At 43.0% G+C, this 10,141-nt stretch overlaps 1 protein-coding gene across 1 annotated transcript; it reads right to left on the bottom strand.

Moving 5' to 3' along the window:
- Positions 1–305: 305 nt before the first annotated feature.
- LOC111856527 (beta-1,3-galactosyl-O-glycosyl-glycoprotein beta-1,6-N-acetylglucosaminyltransferase 4-like) lies at positions 306–9,876 on the bottom strand. The gene is made up of 2 exons (XM_023836560.2): positions 9,777–9,876; positions 306–3,391 (listed from the first exon to the last, which is right to left on the bottom strand). The coding sequence occupies exon 2, from the start codon at positions 3,388–3,390 to the stop codon at positions 2,071–2,073; it is 1,320 nt and encodes a 439-aa protein (XP_023692328.1). The 5' UTR covers position 3,391; positions 9,777–9,876; the 3' UTR covers positions 306–2,070.
- Between the last annotated feature and the right edge of the window lie 265 nt (positions 9,877–10,141).

Below are 10,141 nucleotides of genomic sequence, written 5' to 3'. Positions count from 1 at the left end.
ACAGACTGGACTGCTTAGATCCACGACACCTTGCCCTTATTAAAGCTTGCATTGTACTCAAAATAGCTTCACACTCTGCATTCACATTTGCATTCAGTGAAGTTTTTGTGCCTCGTGCTTTTAGTTTAGTTTTAATTTTGATTAACAAAATTCTTTTATTATCATTTTAGTTTTAGATTCGGCATTATTCGATAAAAACCTTGCTGAGACATAGCTAGAATTCCTGAGCTAAGACTGAACAGCATAACCACAGGAGTAAAAATGAAAACAAGAACCAGGCATAGAGACCACAAAAACAAATTAGATACAAAGTATATAGGCGTATTGATTTTTCAATAACAATATTCAGCTTTGAACTTCATATACAGTTAAATTAGCACTTCCAGGTTTGGTCAATCACCAGCAAATTTACAAAGTTAAAAGTTAACATGCAAAACACAAAGTTAATGACTTAGATCATTTATTGAAATAAGTAAAAAAAAAACAGTCTAAACCAATAACTTAATACACAAAACCACTGTCAATGTACAAACAACACATTCCTTTTAAATATATTCCTTTTAAACAATATTCCATGTATTTCAGGCTCAATTTCATTGTCCTTGGCAAGAAATTAGCGATTTCTTAGTTAAGTTCCATTCTGAGGGTAAGATTACCAATTACACCCATTATACATTATGATATGCATGTTACTGGCAACTTTTGAGTTATTATATGATTATTTAATATTTTATTTTATAGTTGAACATACTTTAGTATTCATCATAGAAATTAGCCTAACTGCATGGGTATGACTGCTGAATCCACACCTGCATAGAACATAGGTGAGACAGTTACCCCAACCCCTGGAGGTGTGAGCTAACAGGGCCACCCACTGATACCCCGATACTATTTCAAACTTGTAAACACTTTAAAATAATAAGCCATAATATGCTTACATTAACATTGGTAATTAAAACTTCTATTAGGAGTGTAACGGTACACGTATTCGTACCGAAAATTTTCGGTAGGGGCCTTTCGGTCAGGTACACAAATGTACCAAACGCATACAGCAAATGCAGAACCTTTGCATTTCCCTCGAGCAACATTCGGAAAGGGGCGGATGAAGCGGCGTCACTATGCGTGCACGTGTACGTCCGAATGTGAATCTGGAAGCTCTTAATGTGAATACAAGTACAGGTATTTGTTTAAATGCTGCACCATAATGGATATTTATTTTGTAATGCTTTGTATTTTTTGAGACAATATATGTGTTGCACAGTTCTAATATGAAGCTGAAAGCTGCTAATGTGAATACAGCACAGAACAGGTTCAGTTAATTTTCTAAATCTACACCTTAATGGATATTTATTTTATTTTTATTAGTATGTTGTAGCAGTAAATAAAACATTTTAAAACTTTTTATTTAAGAAAGACAGTCATACTTTGTTCAGTAAACCTCTGTTTAATAAAGAAAAAATAAGCAGTTTATGTTTTGTGTCCTTTACCCCCGCTGTACCGAAAACATACGGAACCGTGACTTCAAAACTGAGGTACGTATCGAACTATAATTTTTGTGTACTGTTATACCCTTAACAGCTGATTATGAATATTACTTTCAAATTCTATTCACTGACGTACCTTTACATCAGGAGTCAAGTACAGTCACCCCTCCATATTTGCAAATTCATGGTTTTATTTATAAGTTAGCCATGAAAAAATAAATGGAAATGTTTTTGGAGCTTGCTGAAAGATTGCACAAACTCACAGATGACGCGCAAGGCAAAAACAATACTGAAAATTATTTGGATCACATAAAACCATATATAGGCCTAAATATTAATATTTATAGTACATACTATATCTTTAATATTAAAAGTCTTGGCTTGGATACACCGTGCATGTTTGTCTTGGCAACCAGCCACACTCATGTGTTATCCATTTTGATTTTGCAGGGGTGAATGTGATGTTGTATTTTTTTTAAATAGACTGAAAAAAAATAGACTAACCAAAAGTAATTCTCCCGTTCTGAAAACATGGAAAATTAAAAAAATTTGTATTTATTTCCAGTACAACTACTGTATACAGACTTCAGATATACCTCCAAAATGTTTTTTCTGACGCCAAATTGACCCAGTGTCGTTGAGCTTCCTCAAGTTTTTCTTCCAAGCACTGAACAATAACAGGATCAACTTTAGAATCAAACTTATTGGCAAACCAGTGCCCATAAGTAAGGAGCCAGCGGAACTCTGCAGCCCCATAGATGCACACAGCACGCATGTGACTGCCAGTGCAGGGGGGGTACAGTGACCCCTCCAAGTATACCCACTTTACTAGGCGCGTTTTACTCATCAGATCCGTGACATCGGGCTCGGACCTTGGGATTTCACCAGGTACCCCTGGCACTCGCACCAGCGTGGCCCAGAAGTGTTCGTCTGGTGAGTAGGTATCTGCAGACCAGGACAAGAAGTCATGCATCAGCTGACTGTCGTAGATGTAATTCACAAACTCGTGTGACAGGATGAAGTAGGCACTTCCCACGAAGACCTTGATGCTGTGCGGTGGAGGCGCTTTGGTCTGTGCCGTCTTAACAGGAATTCTTTTGTAATCAAATTCGATGTCCTGCAGAACGTGCTGGAATTCAAAGCGCTGTCTCTTCTGTTTACTGGGACGGGTCGACTCGAGCATGTTGGCACCCTGCAGTTTCTTCAGCTCTGCCACTAGCTCAAAGTTGGACCTGAGAGGGAAGTCTTGGCCGCACAGGTTGATGACATATCTCCATGGGACTACAGACCCAAGAAGGTCAGACAGACAGTTGAGGTCAGCTTTAAGCCTTGTTATGTGGGCATATTCTACTGATTCCAATCTGGAGGCGATAAAAACATTGGGGAAGCACCTGGCTATGTTCTCCATAGCAGCAATAAATGTCTTTGAAGATTTTTGGTCATAGTGAAGGCAGTAAATATTATGAGGCATGTAGATGGCAGACAACATCCTTTCTACCATGGAAGCACGTTTATGCAGAACTAAAGAGTAAGCCAATGGAAATTCCTTCTCCTCGTCTGATAATGGTTTATGCATGTGTCCTCTCAACTCTTTGTAACTCTGACAGTCTGAAGTCAAATTGACAATATCGTCATCTTCCAAATCGATAATGTTTTTATGCCTGATTTCTAAGGACTTTCCAACTTCCATCGGGTCCAGTTTATAGATTGCAGAACAATCAATGTCATATTTCTTTAGCTGGATTCTGGAGTTATTTTCTGCATTTCCATATGGTTCTATGAGTAAGCCACCTTTAGCAGAGTATTTTTTGTGGACGACAAGAAACTTGAAAAGACATACGATGGCCAGTGAAAGAAGGAGGCACTTGAATCTCAGCAGACGCAAGATGAAACATCGTAAGTTCATTCTGTAATGGATAAAAAAAAGTTATATTTGCAGCACTTTGTATATGATATACATATTATTTTCAATTAATGACACTATATAAGACATATCTTGTAACAAGCATCCATCTTGACACTCAGTATACATGATATGCTCAGTGTCTGCGTGTGTGTCTGCATGGTCATATATTGTTGAAAACATGGTTTCAAACCATATTAGTTTATAAATACTGTTGCTACTGGCTGCTTTACAAATGCCAACCACTCTAAAGATAAATCATGCACTTTTTCCTAGAAATTAAATTGATTCTACAGAGAAAAAGCTCAAATTCATAGCATAGAAATATTCCCATGTAGCAGAATTCTTAATAACAAAGTAATCATTACTAGACTAAATTACCCTTAATAAAGCCAACTGAATGAATAGGTAACTGTGAGAATAACATATGCCTAACACAGCAAATAACTGACAAAAAAGAGGAAACATCAGTACTTCCTGTCTGTCATTAACAGATAAGTGCAATCACTAAACTCACAAGACCTGACAGATAACAGTACATGTAACACAACGGGCTCTGACTTTAAGTATCAGAACTTCAGATACCTGACATATTTTATTAAATGCTAAAATCTTAAGCACTCAAAGGAAAAATGTATAGCTTTATCTGGGTAGTAATGTGTACTTGCTCAGAAAAAAAATAAACAATTTAACATTAGAACGTATGCAAATTAAGAACAAAGTCAAAAGTAGCAAGAATTTAGAGATCAGAGGTAATTGTCAACACACAGTGCGCAATAATGAAATGTGTTTTCTGCATTTAACCCATATGTGACTTTAGTGCATATGGGATAATTCAGCGCCCGTGGAGCAGTGCTTGGGGGCGGTACCTTGCTCAGGGTACTTCAGTGGTGCCTTGCTGGTCGGGGATTCAAACCTGCAATCTTTCAATTACAAGTGTGTTTCCTTAACCATCAAGCCACCACTGCCCACCCATTTTCTTCCATTCTCAAAAAAGATGATATGTTGGATGGCTAGATGAACACCGCTTCAGTTCCCAAACCTCTCCTCAGGGTCACCTCAGCCATTCCATGGATCATTAAATTTCACCACCAGCTCACTTAACTAATTAACTTAATTAGTTGATCCAATGAGATACCGATTAACCATACGAGGCGTGGTAGTGATCAAGTCAAAAAATACACTGGCATGTTGGATAACTGCTGCAAATACTGTGTTGCGTCGGGCGGGACGGCGGCGGTCGGGCCGTGGTCGGCTGCCCCGGAGCCCTGGGTGAGACCGGGGCCAACCGCCGAGATGGGACCTGGGGGTGTGGAGGGGCACCAGGGAGTCTACCCCGCCGTCTGTGTCCCCTCCCTTTCCGGGAGACTGAGAAGTGGGACCCCGGCCGTGAATCACCTCGATGAGGTGCCGGTGGTTGGGGTGACCCCCCGAGGGGGTCCACAGGCACAGTCAGGGTGGTCCCCGAGGGGTCCCACTCCAGCTCCTCCTCCAACTCCATTGTGGAGGAAGGAGCGGGGGTTAGGTTGTCAGGGACCACCTTGGGGACTGAGACCGAGGGAGCCGGGACCGGGGAGACTGAGGCCGAGGGAGCCGGGACCGGGGAGACTGAGGCCGAGGGAGCCGGGACCGGGGAGACTGAGGCAGAGCCAGGGCCAGCTCCTCAGAAGGGGGCGCCAGAGCAGGAGCCACGGGTGAGGGGGCCTTGGGCGCCAGAGCAGGAGCCGCGGGGGACACTGAGGGGACCTCGGGGGACGCCGCGGGAGGCACAGGAGTCACGGGGAGCACAGGAGTCACGGGGAGCACAGGAGTCACGGGGAGCTGAGGGGGCTGCACAAGGGACTGGGCAGGGTGCGCCCACTCCAGGCCAGCAGGGGGCAGTGCAGCTGGAGCAGGAGGCACAGGAGCCTCTGGGGGCGCCACAGGAGCAGGAGAAACAGGCACCTCTGGGGGCGCCACAGGAGCAGGAGACACAGGCGCCTCTGGGGGCGCCACAGGAGCAGGAGACACAGGCGCCTCTGGGGGCGCCACAGGAGCAGGAGAAACAGGTGCCTCTGGGGGCGCCGCCCGGTTCGGGAGCTTGGGGACCCGCGGGATGGAGTCCCAAACGGACCTGGCTCCTTTAAGGACCAGGTGCGTCCCGGAAAAGGGACAAGCTGCAAACGCAGGCAGCGAAGCGGCGGGTGGACAGTCAGGGCAGGCGGTAACAGGTGCGAACACTGTCGGGTTTAGAACAGGGAGGGGGTCCTCCCGATACCTGGCTAAGGAAGCAGCGGAGACAGAGACAGCCCCCAGACACACCTCCTGCGTGTCTTCCTGTCTGTGGTTTCTCCACCTTTTCCTTTGCCTTCCAACAACGGGCGGCGGCGTTTGGGGCACCTCCGGTAGTTCAGCCAGAGGACCGTTTGCCAAACCGAGGGCGGCGGCTTCCCTTTTTAATTTAGCGTCCGTTACCCCGCGTCTCAGCCGCCTTAACTGTTCGCGCACCTCCCTAGACTGGTGCGCGTCTCCGGGCAGGGACATCTCCTCCAGGACAAACACAGGAAGCACATTACAATGACCGGACTGGGGAAATAAACGGAAACGCGGACTAAATACAATGGGCGTGGCACACAAGAGGAGCGGACGATCGGGGCATGACATACTGGGGTGACTTTAAGAGATGTTTTGATATGGCTAAGCTGACATACTCTGACAGACATTATTCCAACATGAAGATCATATAAACATAATTTTCTTTGACTGCCTAAGACTTTTCTGTACATAATGTGTTTTAGAGCTTGATGTTATCAAGCAAAAATGTTTAGTTCTCTTCGATGAACTATATAAACAAATGTGTTTTCATAATTAACTCACATTAAAGTTTCATGTGTTTTGGGATGTTTCACCATTTATAGTATTCATGATAGTTTAATGTAACAGTGTGAGATATATATATATTTTTTTTTTTTTATTGCCCACCACCACCCGCCCTTTTCGGAGGACAACTTTATTTTACATTACATTCAAGAGCAAAGATTGTGGCCGCTCTGAACTCACCAGTACCGTGGAAAAAGGGGAAAAAAAGAAAAACAGGGGGGATACAGAAACAACAAGCGTAACAATAACAGACATCAATCAACATGGGGAGAGGGGGAGAGAGAAAAAAAAAAAGGTATACAGAAATAATAACACTAATAATGTAGCTGGGATGGAAAAAAATAAGTATAGGGGAATACAGAATACAAACAACCATAAGAAACATAACACTCATCAAACAACAAAAATCATAACAACATCAGTGATAATAATAATAATTAATAATGTGACAAATCGGTATTATACATATGTAGCATACATACACGTGATCGTACCGTTATATATGTATATTTCAATTCCTAAATCTATAACATACCCTAAAAAGTAATAATAATAATGATATTGATCGCTCAACCATTCTTGTATGCATGTGCAAGTGTAGGTGTGACCTGATTTGTCATTGGATGTGCTGGCATTTAATGCCGTCAGGGGAGGCGACATCACCCCCGCCCCCCCCCCCCCGCAAGGCCCAAGGCGAAGGCAGGAGAACCAGGCAACCGAGGCCACCCTACCGCCCCCCCGGCACAAGGGCCCACAGCCATGCATCCACGAGACAACCACCCGCCCAACCCGAGAAGGAGCCCGTGAGGGACTAAGGGGGCGCCAACCCCCGCACAGGGAGGCCCACAGAGGGAGGACGGGCGGCGAGCCCCCCAGCCCCACCCGCTACCCCTCACCGAGGCAGGCGGGTCCAGGGCCGAAGGGCCCCACCAACCGGGACCACCAACCCCCCCCTCCCCCGCCCCGGCGGACGGCCCCCCACACACCGGAGGAGTTCCAGCCCCCCAGCCCGTCCCCCGGCAGGACGGGCCGCCGCCCACCGCAGGTTTAAAAACAGGATACATCTGTTTGAATGAGTGAATATTGTATGGTTATTAGTAATTGTTTGGAGAAATCTTTGCTCTTCTGGAAATCCAATCTGAGTATCTGACTATTTAAGATGTGGTGTTCTCAAAACAAGGAGGAGGACAGTCCACAAAAGGTATTACGTGAAAGGATGTGATTAACTGCCTCGTTATTAGTATCAAAATTGCCTGGAAACAATAAGTTTGATAAGTTCACCTTAGATCCATGCACATGATGACAATCCCTGTAGAAGAATGAAATCATTCAAGGCATTTTCATCTAACACTGTATGTTCAAGAATACTTCAAATTTTAACATCTTTAAAAGGAACATTTGAAATAAAAAAATTGTGAAATTATTACATTTTCCCTCGCCATACATTACTTGTATAACGAATCTGTTTAAATATTCGGACATGAAAACACATACACGGACATGAAAACACAAATCACATAAATCATTCCAAAAATATTACCTAACGAACACCGTCCATCTCCACTCCTGATTCACAACAAGATGCCCCTCAGCTTTATTTAAATGTAAAATATATGAGCCAGCAGCTAGTGCTAGCCTATTTTAATGTAGGCCTATGTACCATAAATACCACCCGGGTGCTTTTTCTGCACTGAATCTTCAAACTGTATAACTTTAACCACTGCTATATCTGTCTGTGATGCTGTTCTTAGTTAAAATTAACTTGTTTTTGATAACGTTTTGCTGAACAAGTTGACAGATTACTTTTTAAATATTCTAACCCAATACAGATTAAATTCGAATAACGCTCTTCAATGATCCCCATCACTCAAGGAATTATTTCGCTAGTACTGTTTAAACTCCGCTGCAGAACTCAGCACTATCCGATACCCAAGCCAGCCTCCTTTCCAAACGTCAATGATGCCTTGTAACTTTAATTGATGTGTTCTTCCTTAACTCAAAACAGAATAATCAAGAAAAAAATCTACAAACATAGGTAGGGCCTATTGTTTTAATAAGAGTGTATTTACATTCACATTCATTAATATTTTTAATTAAAATGTATGTCTGTGGTCTGGTAGGCCTATATTATTATTAAAATGCACATTTATTCATCCAGTTTTGGTTTTTACACCTTGCGTACCCCGTTCTGTGCATTTAATTCTGAAATTATACCATACATATCCATCTGTACATTTTCTGTACCCGCATGTCCTGTTCAGCGTCGCTCGGATCCGGAACTTTTCCCGGAAGCTACAGGCGTATATACAAATCTAGCTTAATTGTAAGAGCCTACAACACAATTAATGAGTATTTCTGATGAGCAAATGTGTCACTATCATTCATTCATTAATTCATTCATTATTGTCACTGTCATTTCGATATACCGCTTTGACCCGTTCAGGGTAGCGGGGGGTACGGAGCCAATCCCAGAAACAGCTGGCGCAAGGAGCCAAGCGATCGGAAGGCACAGAAACACATGGGCTATTGTACCCCGCAATATTTAATTTCGCTTCATTTACCCCCACTATAAATAGACCTTTTTGCTTAAATAATTAAGTTGAGTTCCCACCACCCCCAATAAACTCTCCTACGCCGATGCACACACGCAGATAATTTGGCAACTCCAAATCACCCTAACATGAAATGTGGGGGACCCGGCACGGGGAGGACATGCGCATTCTGCACACGCGCAGCCAGAATTCTCAAACTCCAGCCCTGGTCCCGGAGGTGTTCGGCAACAAGTCTTAGTGCGCCGCCGTTCCGCCCCTATATGTTTGTAGTAGCTTTGGTAACTGAAAAAAGTCATTTATGAATAGTTATTTCTTTCAGCCATCCACATAGCCTACATAGAACCAGGAGAGGAACCATAAAGAAGCATGAGACAACCGCGCAGTGTCGCACCGTGCCGTCCAATATGTAAATCCCCATTGATACCAAAACTTCTGACAGCAGTCTCACGCAAATTATTTTCGGAATTGGTTTAAGCGCTGTTAAACATAGCCGTACACTAACAGAAACACACATAACATTCACAAATAAAAATAAAATAAATTATGACACGGAAAAAGCGGACAGCCATACATTTAGTTTCTATAACGCTGGGTGATAGTAACGGGACTACTCTAAGTTCGCTGCGGGTAATGTTTTCTCCTTTTACTGTTTTGGATACACTCTGAACAAACCACTAGCAGGCTTACATTAATAACAGCTAAATCACTTACTTAATACGTCTACTTTAAAATCAGCTTTATTTACAAACACGTTTTCAAACTGAATACATCTATCATTATTCTGGAATAAGCGACTGATGCACATTTTCACTACTGGGCTAACAGAGCCAACTAAGCAGTTTACTGCCATTAATACTCCCCTTAACGACACGACCGTTTGCGGAATTAAATTCGAGCATGTTCTCACCAAATAGTTATTTTACTTTATTTAAATATTACTTTAATAAAAACATATGAATGAAGCACAGGGTTACTTACTTTCATGATACCCAAATGGCTCTCCACGCCTGACAGGTCTGATTGATAATTCAGCTTCATGACTTGCTGTGGACCGAAGAGAACAGGGGTAAGAACTAAGAAGGTATGGAGGTAGGAGGGTAAGAGGGTAAGGGGGCAGGAGGGGGAGGAGTCAGGAGGGAAGTGGGAGTGAAAAGGACCCAGAGGGAACCTGTCATTTAGAAATACAGACTCCCAGTAAGAAGATACTGTAGTACAGAAAGAGCTTAGAATCTCATACATTTACTTCAGCTTAAATAAACTATTTTAATGCATATAGTGATTTAGTTAGGATACTGTTATTACTTATAGATATTTTTCTACAGACGAGAGATCTCTCCAGCATG

Source organism: Paramormyrops kingsleyae, chromosome 2 (genome assembly GCF_048594095.1).
Source record: "Paramormyrops kingsleyae isolate MSU_618 chromosome 2, PKINGS_0.4, whole genome shotgun sequence".
Lineage (NCBI taxonomy): Eukaryota > Metazoa > Chordata > Actinopteri > Osteoglossiformes > Mormyridae > Paramormyrops > Paramormyrops kingsleyae.
Note: the sequence above shows the minus strand (reverse complement) of the source record. Positions and strands in the feature narration are given on the sequence as shown.